This window comes from Apus apus, chromosome 9 (genome assembly GCF_020740795.1).
Source record: "Apus apus isolate bApuApu2 chromosome 9, bApuApu2.pri.cur, whole genome shotgun sequence".
Classification (NCBI taxonomy): domain Eukaryota; kingdom Metazoa; phylum Chordata; class Aves; order Apodiformes; family Apodidae; genus Apus; species Apus apus.
This window is the reverse complement of record NC_067290.1, coordinates 20,472,072-20,487,854: the sequence shown is the minus strand read 5'-3', so window position 1 is coordinate 20,487,854 and position 15,783 is coordinate 20,472,072. Positions and strand designations below refer to the sequence as shown.

The following is a 15,783-nucleotide window of genomic DNA, read 5'->3' as shown; positions in this document are numbered from 1 at the left end:
AGAGTACACGTCACAGGTGGCCAAGATTTTGTTCAAGACCTCAGTCCACAAAAGCCTCTTTCCAATGAGATAAGAATCTTTCTGCTTTAATTGGCAGTGAATGACCAGGCACTGCTAGATCTGACACTCATGCTAGAAAAGTTCTAGACTTGACAACAAGAAACAAGCTTGTAGACACATGCATTTTTCTCCTGAAGACTGAGCTCTAGAAGACTGCCCCTACTGAAGACTCTCCAGCTGACTAATTAGTGCTTTTCATAAACATAATAAAGCACTGAGGTCTGCTGAGACTGACCAGCCAAGATCGCTCATGTGAGCTGAGAAAGGCCCAGGCCTGAAAGGCAGTTTTATAAGCATTTCCCTTGAAGCACAGACCATAGAAAAATTCAAGTATTTACTGAGCCTTCTGCCCCCACTGTAATCTTGTGGGAGAGGAGACAGACACACCATCACGTATTGCCATGAGTTAAGCCACACCAACTCAAGTCAGTCAGTTAAGTGTCAATACAACCCTCAAAACATAAGTTTATTGAGCAAAGCTGAAGAGCAGTAAACCAACATATGCATCCACCTAAATAAAAAAAATCCACATATTTACAAAGTTCAGTAATTGTATAAGTTGTTCACATGCAGAGAGTAATGCACAGGTTAACAATTGGTAGTGTTTGGATGCCATAAACGCTGAAAGCAGTGAAGTATATAAACACCAAACACATCAAGTTTAGCTATAGGCCAGTTAACTAAACAGTGACCTGGTCCCCCACAAAGATTCACACATTCTAGTTTAGATTCCTTATTTTAGGCACAAGCAAGTTTGCTAAATAAAAGTAACTGTAGCAGTTCCTGGTGAACTAGGGACTACAGCAGCAAGTTAATATACCCTCTCCTCTACAGCACCAGAGTATGAATTAATTGAAATCATGCTTCAGAGAATTGAAAGGGGACAAAAAGTTAAAATGCAGGTACAGACTGGATGCAGGCAGCATGTAGTGTCTGTGCAACAGTACGACAGTTGGTACAGGACAGTAAGGCCATGGCAGTCTAAATTAAAACTGGCTTGTCATAACCGAAATGGACTGAACAGTGTTTCCAACCAAAGAGTGGGACACAATGCAACTCTACATTTAGGTGAAGAATCACACACAGTGTGAGGCAACACAAGCAGGTATACCATGTATTTGCATACTCTAGTAAGCTACGCTGACATTACTGTATGAACAAACCAGCCTTAACAAGTCTGTCCCTTTAAATATACTGAAGTCATTGAGAAAATAAAGCTACAAAAACATTACAATCTTTTGTTTACACATACTTCCCTATACTGTAGGAACTAGTCCAGAAACAGGATCGATCCATTGGCTCTCTTGTGCTTTGACACAGCAGAACACTTTGTCTTGCAACTTACAGACTCTGCACATGGTTACATCAAGGAAGCAGGCAGGTCTAGAGTTGTCACAATAGCCTAGATGTTCCATAGCACCAGGTGAAACTGTGCCCAGCCATTTCATGAGCAGGGGAGACACCAGACAGTTACACAGATATTGTGCTACAGGTCAACAACTGACTCTATACAAAAACATCAGTAATTTAAGTGTCATGCAGCTGCTCAGAATGTGCGTTCTGGTTCCAGAGAGAGACTACTAGTATCTGTAGATAGAAAAATGTATTTGAACAAAGTCTGATGTTCCTAGCAATTTGTTTTCATGCTGGAATACTCCAATTTTTGAAAGCTTGACAGAACAGTCCACTCCCATCCCCCACACAAATGTTTAACAGATGCAAAAAATTATTTTAAACAGTTGACTCTTTTCTAATTAATCATGAGTTTTCTTGATTTCAAGTGAGTGGGTAAGATCTCAGCTGTAGGTTAGTGATGCTGATCTATGCCTTGTGCTCCCCTTTGCAAACAGTTTCCATTTCTCTGCTTACATACACACATCACATGCATTTGTGAGATAATTCAGTATCCCACAACTCACGCTTAAATGTTTTCTAACTACTGTATGTGGCATCTTACAGAATCTTAATGCTGTCAAGCATCAGCATCTTCAAGCCACTAAACACTAGAAATAAAACACTTGCTGAAAATCATATAAAAACCTGGCCCTGAAAAACCAGAACAGAGTATACCATCAGAGTTAACATGGTAGAGAGATTTTTTTTTTAAAAAGCCCCCCCACAACCCTCCCACCACAGATGGTTGTAAAATAAATATTTGTGCTGACTTCATCATGACAACTCTAGTTGTTTTGTGACAGAATAGGAATACAAGTCTTCAGCAGTGCACATGAGAAATGAACTGTGAAAAGGCAGATTCTTGATACAGGATTTTTGGGTAATATCTCATTATGGAGGGAAGTGGACAACTGAGATTATGGCCAACTGGTACTGGAGATTCCAGGAAGACTTCAGCTTCTTCTAGATTTTGAATGCTGAATAAGCCACTGAAGCGTGATATCTGAAGAGAGAGAGAAGAGAAGTTCTACATTCAAGTGTCTGTCTGTATTTGTATAGCTGGCATGTCTGTGGTATGCCAGTGCCCTCATACACAGGACAGGAATATTCAGCCCTTCTCTAGAGGGTGGTCAGAGACAGATCAACACAGTGAGTTTTTTAAATGCTTGCTGTCTGTGCTCTGGTCCTGTAACTGCCCAGCATCCTTTAAGTGACATTTGAAGAAACTGTCCCAGACATCCTGGTTCCTCAGTCAACTACACCTCTAGGACAGAGACATCCCTCAATCTTTAGTAGGATTCACCGAGGCAAGAGATTAATGTTGCTCTATTTAGCCAGTCTGCTTCCCCTCACCTCATAAGAACAAAGTTGAGCTCTAAAGTACAAGGCATCAGGGTCCTCCATGCTTGAAAGAGGGTCTCCTAAGGAGTGAAATGCACCAGCATCATACCAGCCCAGTGCTTCCCACAGCACCAGTGCTGCTCAGCTGTGCTTTGAGCCTTGTGAAGGAGATCTGAGAGAAGGGAGTATCTGCTTCTGCCTTCCACCATGTCTGAATCTCTGACTGAAGGTGACAGCAGCTTCTTCAATACAAAGCCCAAAGAGTTCCACAAACTGTTTTTCCTAGAGTCCTTAATATAAAGCAGTTCTGGTATCTTCTATAGCTTGTTCCTGTGACCACCAACCTGAAGGTTCCCTTATCCCTACACTAGTCTTAGCCCACCAATGAACCAGGGTTAATCTCATGGCAGCCACAAGAAGACATCAGGAGAAGGATGGCAAATGTAGTTAAGCAGTGTGTTTTAATTCAGTGGAGATTACCCAGCTTACTTACAATACTAGTATCAAGTACTTGTTATGACACAGTACTATGGTTTCTGCCTTTGAACTCCAGAAATTCTAAAGCAATTGAGGTCAGCACCAGCAAAAAAGTACTGTTTGGCTGCATGGAGCAGTGACTAGCACAGGCCACAACTGGAACTGCTTGGTAAAACAGCAAGGGAAGGGGATTATTTCGAGGGAAGGGGATTATTTCAAGGGAAGGGGATTATTTCAAGGGAATGTCTGCCAAGGAAAAACCTGCAAGTACTTGCTAACCTTGTTAAGTGAGGCAGAGTTCAGAGTACCTGACAGAAGTATGAAATCATTTAAGCCAAGCTAATTGTGAGACTACTCAGCTATTTTCTGCAAACTAACTAAAGAAAGGCAGCAGATCTCACAAAAGACTGATATCTGTTTTGGTAACTACAACCTCTACAACTTGAACGCCAGTCAAGTTTCCTCACTGCCATCAGGAGTTATACTGAATTTAACCAGTGCACTTACACATTGCTCTTTGATTTGTTACCAGTTTCCTCAAGACAGGAAGCTTGGCTTTAAGCAGTCACAACCCCCCCCAGATCCATCTTCTGACAGCTCTTCAGAATGCTTAGCATTTTAGGTTAATAGTTACCTATATTATCTTTCTCTTTGCAAGAAATTGAGTAGCAGCAGATTTCTCTGTCTTGAATAGCAGCAAGGTTCCTAAGAAAGAGAGAACATTTCAGCACACACTTCAGTTATAACAAGGCCTCTTACAATGAAAATCCAAACCGTTCCCCTTCATCTTCTGCATGTAACTTGTTCCAGCACAATGTTTCAGCTACCTCCCATGGCTGGGTTTTCTACTTACAAATGCAAGTGTCTCGATCTAACATCCCTATGTCCATGAATTAATTTACTGGATGAAGCAGCCTTTAAGAAGGGTTAGACTTACATCTTTTCAATTAGCTGTTTCTCATCCAAAGCATTAGGAAGGTCTCTCTTATTTCCAAGTACTAGAACCTGAAATACAGAAGAGAAGGAAATAGTTGCAACTTTGTTGTTTGTTTTTTTAAAATAAAAAAGCCCAAACTAGCAACTAACTTGAAGCGAGTCGGACAAGCAGTCTGCACTAGGCTATTTAATCCAATGGAATGAGGCACTCACTATTAAACCAGATCAAAAAGGAAGACTGACCTAGTCACAGGGAAAGAGGGGGTACAAATAAACTGTTATGTGCAAAAAGCAAGCATGAGAACACATCAAGTGGTAAAACTGAAAACAATCCCAGTAGACTTTCAGCTGAGATTCCCCAAACCTACTCTATACCTAGTTACTACACTGGTTAACCTGTACTATATAGTAGGCTCCACTCCTACTGTGGAATACTCTGAGCTCCTGATTTTTTTTTTGTGAGCACTGAACAAGAATAAGATCACTGAAGGACTGACTGAGGTCACCAATTTGATTTAAGGCACGAGGGCAGGTATTGTTCACTAACCAGTAAGGTCAGGTCTTCAGTTGACTTAAGAGTTCAAGCCAGACTTCAGAGTTGCTGAAGCTATGCACATTCCTCAAGCAAGTTTAATGCTGTGTAAGTCAGTCTTACTTACAGGGATTCCTTGTAACTGTGGCTTATCTAGAAGGTTGTGCAGCTCATTTCGAGAAGCTTCTATTTTTTCACGATCTGCAGCATCTACCATGTAGCTTGAAAGAGAATTTAAGTTTAGGTCAGTGAGAATTAACTACATCAGAAACAGCAGTCTTTACACTGTCAGTTCTGAGCACATTTAACAAGGCTTTAAACAAAGCTAGGTTTTCTGAGCAAAGAAGTTGGTTATTTTAAAAAAAATCTCTAAGATCAGATGAAAGATCCTTTGAGTTAGTTAGCACTCAGTTCCACAGGAAGTGGTTAGTGCTCCAGATCAGACACTAATAAAAAAACAACCCATCTTGAGCCCTGAACTTAAGGTTAAAAACAGGTCAATCTGGTTGCAGTACAGTTTCAATATTAAAACAAGCTCTGCAGAGTCAAGCATGCACTGTTGGAAGGGCCACATGCAGCAGGGACCCTGCAGTGAAGCAGCAGCAAAGGGAGGTGACACTCACACAATAGCATTGACTCCTCTGCAGTATCGCTCCCACATGCTTCGGAATCGCGGCTGCCCTCCTATATCCCAAATCTTCAGGCAAGGGGAAAAAGACAATTTAGCCACATGCTACGGTTAAACGTGTCACACAAAGATAAGACAAAAAATCAAAGCAGAGGTTTTCCTTTCTCCTGAGGCCAGCTGCAAGACCTCTCACATATTGGAACAGAACTAATCCCTTGCACAGTTGCTCAAGGCTTCCAGGCCCAACAGCTTAAGATGTAAACTGTGGCATCTGAATCCAGATGCAAGAATGCACTTGTATACTGAATTTCCTCACTGTGGAATACAAGAAAACAAAATAAGATGCATCAACTTAAAACTTTGCTTTTGATCCAAGCCTTCTCTTAGGCAATATTGCTGAGCAGAAGAGGAGGATCCCTGGGCCCTAATCATGTGCAAATTAACTCAGCTGAAAGCCAGCCAGCATTATCACAACACTGCTTTAACCAGTCCATGAACCTGGAAATCACACCCAGCTTCTCATTTAAGAAACCTCATCAGCAAACACAAGTGTATTCTTAGGCTTTCTGACAGATTTAGCTGAGCCTCTTCAGTTTCCTATATTTGTCCCAAAGGTGGGAGAAAACCAGAGCAAGCACACAGATTTTAAATTAGATGCTGAAGGCAACTTTGCATGGGTTTAAAAAGAGGAAACAATGGTAACATACCTTTATTGTAACATTACCCTTTGTAACTTTTCTCATGTTGAAGCCCACAGTAGGAATCATATCTTCACTGAATTGACCTGACTGGAAAAAAAAGAGAAAGTTAAATGTAGAGTTTATCTGATGCAGCTAGTTTACATAGTAACCTATCAGAAGATATTTTTTTTTTCTAACCATTTGGCTTCCAGTTGAGGGCTTACTAAGCAAGAAGTCATAGATCTTATACTAATGTGTATTGAAGCTTGTGTGAAGTCAGTCAAGTAATTTCTAAATAATTTTTGAAGCCTTGAGGCAATCAGGGAGGCAAAAGTACTTGGGGAGAAGTGTTTTGCATAGCTTAACAGCTGGACATCCAGGGCAAGTACAGGAAGAGAGCCATTCACCTCCTCCTGCTGGAGCCAATTTCTGTACGGCAGGACCTCCTAGTTATCTGCCAGCTAGAACTACCCAGAAGATTCTCCTCTGATGCAAGCTACTCTGTGGACAACATTTACAGTAATAAATCACTCTTGTGGACTAAGTCTCCAACCCACAGGCATAGGTTAACTCCCTGAGGAGTATTAAAGGGCTGGAAAGTGGAAGGACCTGACAGGTCTGCTTCCCACTTGGCTACACAGTGTCTGACTTGCTCAGCAGTGCAAGAGGCAATCAAAACGCAACTGGAGAGTATTTCCACCCATTTCCACCAGAAGTTCAGCATCGCTATGCTCTGACATAACTGCTGCAAAACAAGGCTGTACTAGAGAGGTTTCTCTAGTGGCAGATGTTTTCCTATCTGTTACACTTTATCTGCAACAGCTTGAGAGCCAAGTTCACAGCTATCTCCAGTAGCTAACCCAGGAGCCATAACAAGCCCTATCAACAGTAGCAGATTCCTCCCATGCTCCCCTGCCTGTTTGGCAGCAGGTGAATCTCAGCTACACTGGTCATTATCTATCTCACTACATCCATTATGTGTAATAGAACCAGACAGTTGACCAGACTTGGAAAATAAAGTCGACTCAAATGCTTTCAATTGTTTAATTAGGGTTTGATATCACAGCAGCAGCAGGTCTGCTTCTCCCCCTGATGTTGCAAGAGAAGCTAGCCAGAGTTAAAAGCCCTTTAGGATCTGTGAAGCAGACATCCCCCCCATCCCACAGAGTTAGGGCCCAACTGCTCACAGGCTGGAAGCAGCAGCTAAGTCTGACTGGACGTGCTTTGAGCACATGCTGTTCAGTGTGCAACCAGATCATCAGCTTGTACAGCCAATGCTTTGTCATGCAGTTCTCTGCCTAGAAGGACACTTCCCTTAGCTTGTCTCCCCTACCTCACTCCCCAGAAAAACTGTGATCTTCCACTAGCAAACCAAAGCTGGTAGCTTCATCTAGTATCATGCTGATAAACATTAGTAGTCAACTGAAAACATATAGATGATAGCAGCCTCATCTGGGCTTATTTGGCCAAGTCCTTCAGTTAAGTGGCATGTTGGTCTCCTCCAAAACAAAAACACAACCAGAGCTTGGATTTTAAGCCAGTAGTCCCCTGAACAGGTGGTGACTTTTATACATTTCAGATCTGCTTCCCAGATGCATGTTTACACAGACTAACAGTCTTTTAAACGGAGTAAAAAAAAAAAAAAAAAGTCCTTGAAGCCAAGGAATGCAACAGTCAAGACAGTGATGTCCTGAAAAATAGCTTGACCTTTATCAGGCAGGTGTTCTGCATTCTCATCTGAGAGAAGCTTCAACTGTTGAAGCTACACAGAAGAGCAGCACTGGTTCAGAGACTAGTCTACCCCTTCTGACAGCTTAGCAAGGTGGGTGCACACCCTGACTGCCTGTTCACCAACTTCCCATTCCTGCCCTGACAGCCCAGTGCATGAGCTGTCCGTTTGAGCCAGCTGATCCTGTGCAGCCCAGCGGCAGATGGTGAACTGTGCCTTCCATGCCTGACACAGCTCAGCTCCCAGAGCATGCTCTGCCAATCTAGCCTTTGAAGGGTCAGCTTCCCACAATTGCTCAAGAAGCACAGCATTCCTGCCTCTAGAGTCACACCCTACACCCACATCACCTAACCAAATATCTCCCAAGCACTCCCTGAACCTTCATCTCCTTGTGCTGCTTCAAAGTACTCCACATGCTGTCAGCTATTCCCACTCAGGTACTTCCAGATCCTTCACTTGAGAGCTGTTTCTATCAATAGCTTATGCTCTCCCACTGCTCTTTTAGGATACCCATTCCTTCAGATTGGAGCTGCACCTCATTTGCCACATGTTTAATGTATTGTTGAAATTACCATGATCCACCACAAGGAAGCTTTTACAGTCTTCAGAAGAACCGCTGCACCTTATACTACTTTCCAAGTACTCTCTACCCACGCTGCACATCCAGGTGGCACAAAAACTTGTTCTGTCTTGCTTTAAAACTACCTACTCTATAGAGCTGCTCAGTTACAATTGGAGCTTGCTTTTTCTGCAGTCTGCAGGTGACACAAACCAGCACTGTCTGAAATCCTTCCTGAACTGTCCGAAACAGAAGGATAGCAGGTGCCCTCACTGAGCTGCCTCCAAAGCACAAGTATGCCCTTTTTCTCTATAGGAAGTTTGGAGGCTGTGGATTCTGAGACGAAGTGGGCACTACGTAGCTTTGAGAGCACATCTGACTGCAGGTTTTGAGACTACTGATCAACTCAAATCGTCATCTGAAAGACCTTACTCTGATATAAATATGCATGTTCCTCTGTTCATAGCCAGTGTACCTAAAGAAAGCTACTGGCAGTCACCTTAACTTTTAAGATAGTCAAAAAATGGTTAACACTACCATAATGGATTTGCTAGCAGGCAGCAATTTCCTTTGATAGGTTCTGCCATTGTATACAAATGTCCCAGCCCAGAAATGAGTTCTCTAAACCCAGAATTTAGAGGGCTTTTATTACCTCTATAGAGAAAAAAGCCAAGGAATTCAGCTGCATCTTAAAGAGTATTCATACGCAAAAGCGACTCTGAACAGAAGAAAAAGAAGAACATGTTTTTATTAGTACACAGTACTGATTGAATCAGTCCTTCCCCCTTCCTCAATTACTCAGCTCTATCCCTGTGTTCACAATACAATGCCTTCTTCTTCTAAAATAGGCATCAGCTTTAAACCAAGTTTGATAAGCACAGAAATATTTTCAATTCCCCATCTGAAAGTGCTTGGCTGTTGTCATACACAGTAAACACTGCTCAAACACTCATCAAGGACAGCAAGAGCAGCTGCTTACAAATCTAGCAATAGCATCTGTGCTCAGCACCTGTGAATATTCCAATAGGCAGACACCAGGCCTGCTGGAAGATCAGCCTTGTGTACCAGAAGTGATTATGAATTAAGCCATTATCTCTGAGGTCATGCAGACCATACAGCATGAAAACAAACTGTTTGCTGAAGGTCACAAAACAAAGTTAACTCTAGCCTCTATGTGAAAGATAAGAAAGAGGGAGACTAAACAGACTGAATTTCAGAGACCACATGCAGAAAGAACCTGCAGGACTAGTCTTTGAGCCTCCTGGCTTCGCTTCCAATACTCCAAGCTCCTGGAGAAGCCAAGCACGTGATTTTAGTGCAACATGAACCCATTTACCTGCCTGAGTACTTATGCTGGATAAGGATTGTTCAGAAGAGCAAAACTACCTCCAAACTGGAGTCCCTGCACTGTACTCCAGTACAGGCCCAACATCTACCTTCACAAATCAGCTTGGGGTCAGCTCTAGTGTAAGCACTAACTCTTGCACAAACTAGCATTTATGAATTGTGCTCTCCATCTCACTACCAGATCCAAGTCTAACCCACCTGCTACAGGCCAGCTAATACCAGCCTTGATGTGTGCTCTGAAACACCACCACACATGCCAAAACACAGCCGCCCCAGCCCCAAGCACAGCTCTCTACCTGTGACCCTAGCACACTGCCCCTTTGGGCCTGTGCTCCCTCCCTCAGCCCCCCAACAGGCTGGGGCAGCTTTGTCACCTAGCACCCACACAAGTCTTGCCCCAGGAACGAGCCAGCAGTGTGCCAGGTACAGTTCATTTCTCAGAAGGGCAGGATGAGAAGACTTCCAACAGCATTTAAGTTCCCATAACCTAACACTTGAAGGGGTACAAAGGATGCATGTTCAGTCTTTTTTAATACTCAATCAATATTGAAACAAGCTGCTTTCTAAACCTACCATTCCTAGTTGTCTTGAGAGTCAAAAAAAGAAAAGCAAACCATACCACACTCTGCCTACTTCCTCTGTCTCTCCGTGGCCATAAACTATGGCCAGCAGATTGCCAGCTCCCAGGGAGTGACACTTACCAGACTGTCAGCACCCAGCCCTGAGCAGCTTGATCAAGTAATTGAGCGTAAGACTGGATTTCCTGCTTCCTGTATCTTCCCTAACATTTCATTTCAACACACTAAAGGAACCATTAGACGCAGAACTCAAACTGCAGCAGTAGAACCAGTGTTCCTTTTCTCCCCAGCTAGAGCAGCAGCCCCCTCCTGCTGGCCCTGGAAAGCAGGCTGCCTACAACAGCCCATCCACATGGTGCTCAACCCCCCCATCCACAGCCAGAGCCTGATTCCACAGCCTGCACAAGGAGATTCTTTACAGCAACAGGAAAGGTCAGGGCAGCCTTCAGCCTGCATCTCACAAAGCTAACATGATTCATTACTGTTACAGGATAAATTTCTTCATATAGGCTTTGTTACAGCACAACAAAGATTTTTATTTTTACTCACGATACTTCTCATCGATCTAGAGGAGATCACAAACAAGTATAGCCAACTAGGAGACAGCATCATTGCAGTCTGGATTCCAGCCAGGACACTCCCAATCCACGTGAACCAGCATATTACTTTAAGCCCTCCTGTTCATCACTAAATTTATTTCTTTTCATGCTAAGAAAAAAGCCACATGTCTCAGAAATCTCTTCTCAAAAAAAAAAAAAAAGAAGTCATTTTAGCATTATGTTAAGCTACCCCTACACTAAGCCTCCTCTGCAACATTTGCAGCCTCAACCAAGAAGTGTATCATATATGGACAAATCAACTCTAGTTTCTGTATTCCAGGTTTCTTCTGGAAATACTTCAGTGTTTCAGCTACTTGGTTGTGATCACATTCAGAAGCTTGAAGTAGTTTAGAAGCTTCAGTCCTTGTCATCTAACAGCTCCTTGAAAGCACTTCTATGAATGACAGCTGCAGAAAGTGAAATAGCTTATTCTGACAAGAAAATGCTTTTTTATTGCCCCAACCCTGAGTTCAATGGACTATTCAAAAGGACATAGGCTGGTCCTCGTGTAACTACCACATAGCAGGGAAACAAGACCTAAAACTCATATTTCTACCTAGAAGTCAGTCACAAAGAGCTTAGGCATTTCATGCCTCTGATAGCCATGAAAGCTTCTCCAGGCGTTACCACTTGAAACTCTTCCCTTGCTTAAAGAGTGCTAATGGGGAACTTAAGACCACATGAAAAAATAAAATTCTGGTTTCAGTCACCTGTTTTAGACCATCTGGGGTAGAGCAAGCAGGACCTCAAAACAGAGTATTAACTGGAGTATGAGTCACCTCGTATTAGCTTTATTACCAAATGAAGTGATGCAATCAATTTCAAGAGACTTCTGTGATGAAGAAACACTTGGCTTTAAAATGTATCAACCATCTCCCTTAACTGCTATGTGAATGAAGTGACAACATAAGCTATTTATGACCTGCCTGGGTGTTTCAGAAGGCACTAAAGCAGCAGAGAAGCTCTTCAGAATATTTTTTCTGCACTTTTCCAGTGCAACTCCTTAAGTCCAAGTTTCTTGTAACAGTCATGAAGAAGGAAGTCACAGCTCCCAACTGGCCAAAGGAATCTTTTTTTTGAGAGGCACTTCAAAAGATGCCTTTCTCTAGAGACCAAGGCCTCATTCACCAGCTTGTCAGATACTCCAAAGTTAAAAAACAAACCACACCAATTCAGGCTTTGACACAAATCCTATAAAGGGACCTTCTTTATGCTTATCTACATAAGCAGAGTAGGTTGAGTTCAGCTCTCGAACCTAACATAGGCACTGGGGCAGTCTGACTCCCTCCCACCCTGCAGTCCCCCACTCCTGCCCGCTGCTTATCCAGCTTCAGTGTTCCAGTGCCAAATGTCTGGATCAAGGATCAATCTACCAGGCTTCAAGCAAGACTCCACAACAGGAAACACCACTCTTCCACTCCTGAAGCACATTTTAGGAAATGACCAAATGCCCCACTGTGCAGCAGCACACACTGCTCACAGATTGGACATTTACTTGAGTCATGTTTCAGGAGCAACACGTGCTGTGGAGTTCTGGCTTCTCCTGCCTCCCCACTCCAGCATGGCTGGGACTCAGCTTGGACAGCAAGTCTGATAAAAGCCTGTCCACAGCCCCCGGCTGCAGGGATGCAAGTGACAGAAGATACTGCAGACTTCAGTAAATAATGGACATTTCAAGCCCTCGGAGAAGCAGCTAACAACTCAAGATGCGATACTGGGATGACAAGCAATTTCTCTGAATAAGTGCCACAGGCCATCTACATGATGGAAATTAGGACCAGGAAGAAATTATATCCTCCCTTGTGAGCAAGTTTACTCATGCACACGGGAAACGTATGCTTAATATCTAATTAGAGACAGTGACTAATACAGAGCCTTAGCAAAGCAGAAGCTGCATTAGTTACATCCAGCTGTAACTAGATTTCACTGCTAAGTTTGGGTTTTCAGCCTTCTAGTCAAACTAAGTTTGGTCTGATTACAAACTAAATGCTTACTTACACTGGAGGAATAATTATGGGCCAAATCAGCTAGCAATCTAGAAAAAGATTATTCTAGAACAACTGGGCTGTCTGCCTTCCCTGGCCTTCCCACACCAGTGGCAGTCAGACATTGTATCAAGCCTGCTTTTTAAGTAGTTGGAGACTTTCCCCTTGTTACACATTGGCATGGGTTACATTAGAGATTTGTACTAGGTTAAACTTACTGCTGTCCAGAGACCTGTAACAACCCCCTGCCAGACTGAATGCAACCTTGTAAGCCACCCCAAGCTCTTGGTGTGCAATCCAGCTTTTAGAGCTGTGCACCTAGGGCTAGCATCTTGCTGTGTCATTCCTTTCATTTTACTTTCATGGCATCCCAACGCCTGACAGCTCCATCCATCCTGACCACTAACTGGCCTGCAGAGAGCAGCTGCTGTTTCCAGCTTTCATTTCCAGATGCACACACTGAATTAAAGTCAGTCAATGAAGCAAGCAACAAGAAGTCAGCTCTTCATGCCACAAGCAGCACGACTCCTGTAAGAATCAACATTATGCAATAACTGAAGCTCATGCTATTATTCTTTTAAACAAATAATAAAACCTGAGCAAGTCCCCTCACTTTTTTTAAGAGTCACTAGATAAAAACTAGAGTCACTAAATAAAAACTTCAGAAATGTGACTTGCTACTTCCAAGCCTCTAACAGCTAATTAGGCCATGTTATTATGCATAACAACTTCCTTATTTCACTCAGTTTTGCAAGGTGGTTTGAATGACGCTCAAGATAAAATTTCTGGGTGTGATCCTCATGTGTGGTTGAAACCTTGCAAGATTCAAACCCCAGCCAGGGAAGCTGGACGCAGGTGTCAGCTTCACTCAGGAGCACTTTTACCATCTTAGACAACATAGGTGGACTGAACTGACATACAGCTACGGCAACCATCCTGTAGTACTCCACACATCTGCAGCAGGGCTTCACAGAGAACTCCCCAAAGGGGATGTGCTGCTGGTAGCACACAGAGCAGCAAAGCAGCACTCTGTCCAGTGCCACTCTCATCCAGGACTCCAGAAGATAAAAAATCTGCAGAGCAACCTGAGCACCCAAAGTTGCAAGAACACAGCAATCAGCACCAGCTCAGCAGCCACAGATCGAGGTTGTTCAACAGCTTCAGAGTTCTAGTGTTAGAAATCCAAGCCCAGAGGTATCAGCAGCCACTGCTGTGTGTGAGAAAAGGCTTCTGGCAACTCTTGGCTTAGTCCAGCAGCTCCCACCTAACGTAAGTGGGAAGAGGAGGAGTTACCTGCTAGGAGGGCAGACCCATTTCACTCAATGATCATGAAGCCCACTGCGAGCTAACATCCCTGGCAGCTACACAAGAGCTTGGTTACGTTTTGACAGCTTGACAGTATAACAGGGATGATGTAAAACTGCAGGAGAATGAGTCCTTTCTCCTAACCTGACATTTAAATAGATACAGAGTAACAACAAGGAGACAGGAAAGTCTGCTCAGGTCTGAAATTGAAGACATCAGCTTTCTTGTTCTAGGAGCACCCTGTTCCAAGTCAGTCCTGCTCCCTGCAAAACCAAAAGGTACCCCAGTTTCTCACTTCAGTCCCCCTACAAGGTCTTGCAAACTCCAGTGTGGCTCTTTGAATGTTTTCTGTCACATTCATCCACAGAACGGGGCGTTGAGGAAGCAGAACAAGCCATTTAAGCAAGGCACTCTTTATCTTGTCCAACAATTGAAAGCTTCATGTAGGAGGATTCCCACACCCTTCATCTGCTCCAGGCAGATCACCAGACAAGTAGGCCCAAGTTCAGCAGCCTGCTGCTGTTAGGCCTGGAAGCTGCACTTCTTAGCACATACCTTAAGAGAAAGTGGATCGTTTAGTACAGGTTTCAGGCATGAGAATGAGAAAAACCTGAGAGAACTGTGAGTGGAAAACATTTCAATCATGTCCTGAGGACCACTGACAAACAGCCCGATGGAAGGAAGCTGTTGGAGGCACATTTCGCTGTCCCCGTGAGTCCGGACACGCGTGGACTGAAGCAAGCGCTCAGAGCACGCCGAGCAGCGCTCTGATGTGCTACCGGCGCCCGCACAGCTCCCGCGAGCACGGAGGGTTACGGAGGCACAGCACGGCGCCCTGGCCCGGCCGCGGGGACCAGGGCAGCCGCCCGCCCGGCTGGGACGCTGCCTCGGCGCCAGGCCCGACCCGCCGGGCCCGCGCAGGCCCCGCCAGGCGCCGCCGGCCCGGCCCACTCACCGCGATCACGTTGACGAAGGTGGTCTTGCCGGAGTACTGCAGGCCCACCAGCGTGAGCTCCATCTCCTCCTTCCAGAAGAGCGAGCGGAACCAGTCCAGCAGGCGGGAGAGCAGCGCCAGCATGGCGGCGGCGGGCCGGGGGCCGGGGCCGGGGGCCGGGGCCGGGGTCGGGGTCGGGGTTGGGGCCGGGGGTCCGGGCCGGGGGGTCGGGCCTGGTCTGGGGCCCGCGCAGGCTGGGGCGGCGGCGGCTCGCGACACCCGCGCGCTCCCTGACGGCCCGGCTCGCCCCCGCGCGCGGTCACATGACGCCCCGGCACGGCCCGCCGAGAGCGGCTGCGCCGCCGCCGGCCCCGCCCCCCGCCCGCCCGCGCTGAGCCGCCAGCGCCCCCTGCCGGCCTGCGCGCGCGCCGCGCCCGGGGAGGACCGGCGGGGGGGCGGGGCCTCGCCGGGGGGCGGGGCCTGGAGGGGGCGGGGCCGGGGGCGGGGCTGTCCCCGGGGCCCGCTGCACAGGTGCCTCCCCCTCACGTGTGACAGGTGAGCCGTGCTGTTTGAGCGGGTGCTATATCCCCTAAACCTCGTGGGTGCTCTTAGGACTCAGAAAACCCGCGGGCCAGCCCACGCGACCTCGTTTCCCTCAGTTACCCGCACGTAACCAGCCATGCCCTGGAAGCTCCTGT

At 45.4% G+C, this 15,783-nt stretch overlaps 1 protein-coding gene across 1 annotated transcript; it reads right to left on the bottom strand.

Moving 5' to 3' along the window:
• Window positions 1-489: 489 nt before the first annotated feature.
• Window positions 490-15,412, bottom strand: ARL8B (ADP ribosylation factor like GTPase 8B). Its single transcript, XM_051627506.1, has 7 exons — window positions 15,107-15,412; window positions 6,077-6,157; window positions 5,365-5,438; window positions 4,869-4,962; window positions 4,211-4,278; window positions 3,908-3,978; window positions 490-2,458 (listed from the first exon to the last, which is right to left on the bottom strand). The coding sequence occupies exons 1-7, from the start codon at window positions 15,227-15,229 to the stop codon at window positions 2,409-2,411; spliced, it is 561 nt and encodes a 186-aa protein (XP_051483466.1). The 5' UTR covers window positions 15,230-15,412; the 3' UTR covers window positions 490-2,408.
• Between the last annotated feature and the right edge of the window lie 371 nt (window positions 15,413-15,783).

Coding starts and splice junctions, on each gene's coding strand:
- ARL8B (XM_051627506.1), bottom strand. CDS start 15,229: ATGCTGGCGCTGCTCTCCCGCCTGCTGGACTGGTTCCGCTCGCTCTTC. Junction 5,439..6,076: donor AGGGTAATGTTACAATAAAG/GTATGTTACCAT, acceptor CCTTGCCTGAAG/ATTTGGGATATAGGAGGGCA. Junction 2,459..3,907: donor CAAAGAGAAAGATAATATAG/GTAACTATTAAC, acceptor CTCTCTCTTCAG/ATATCACGCTTCAGTGGCTT.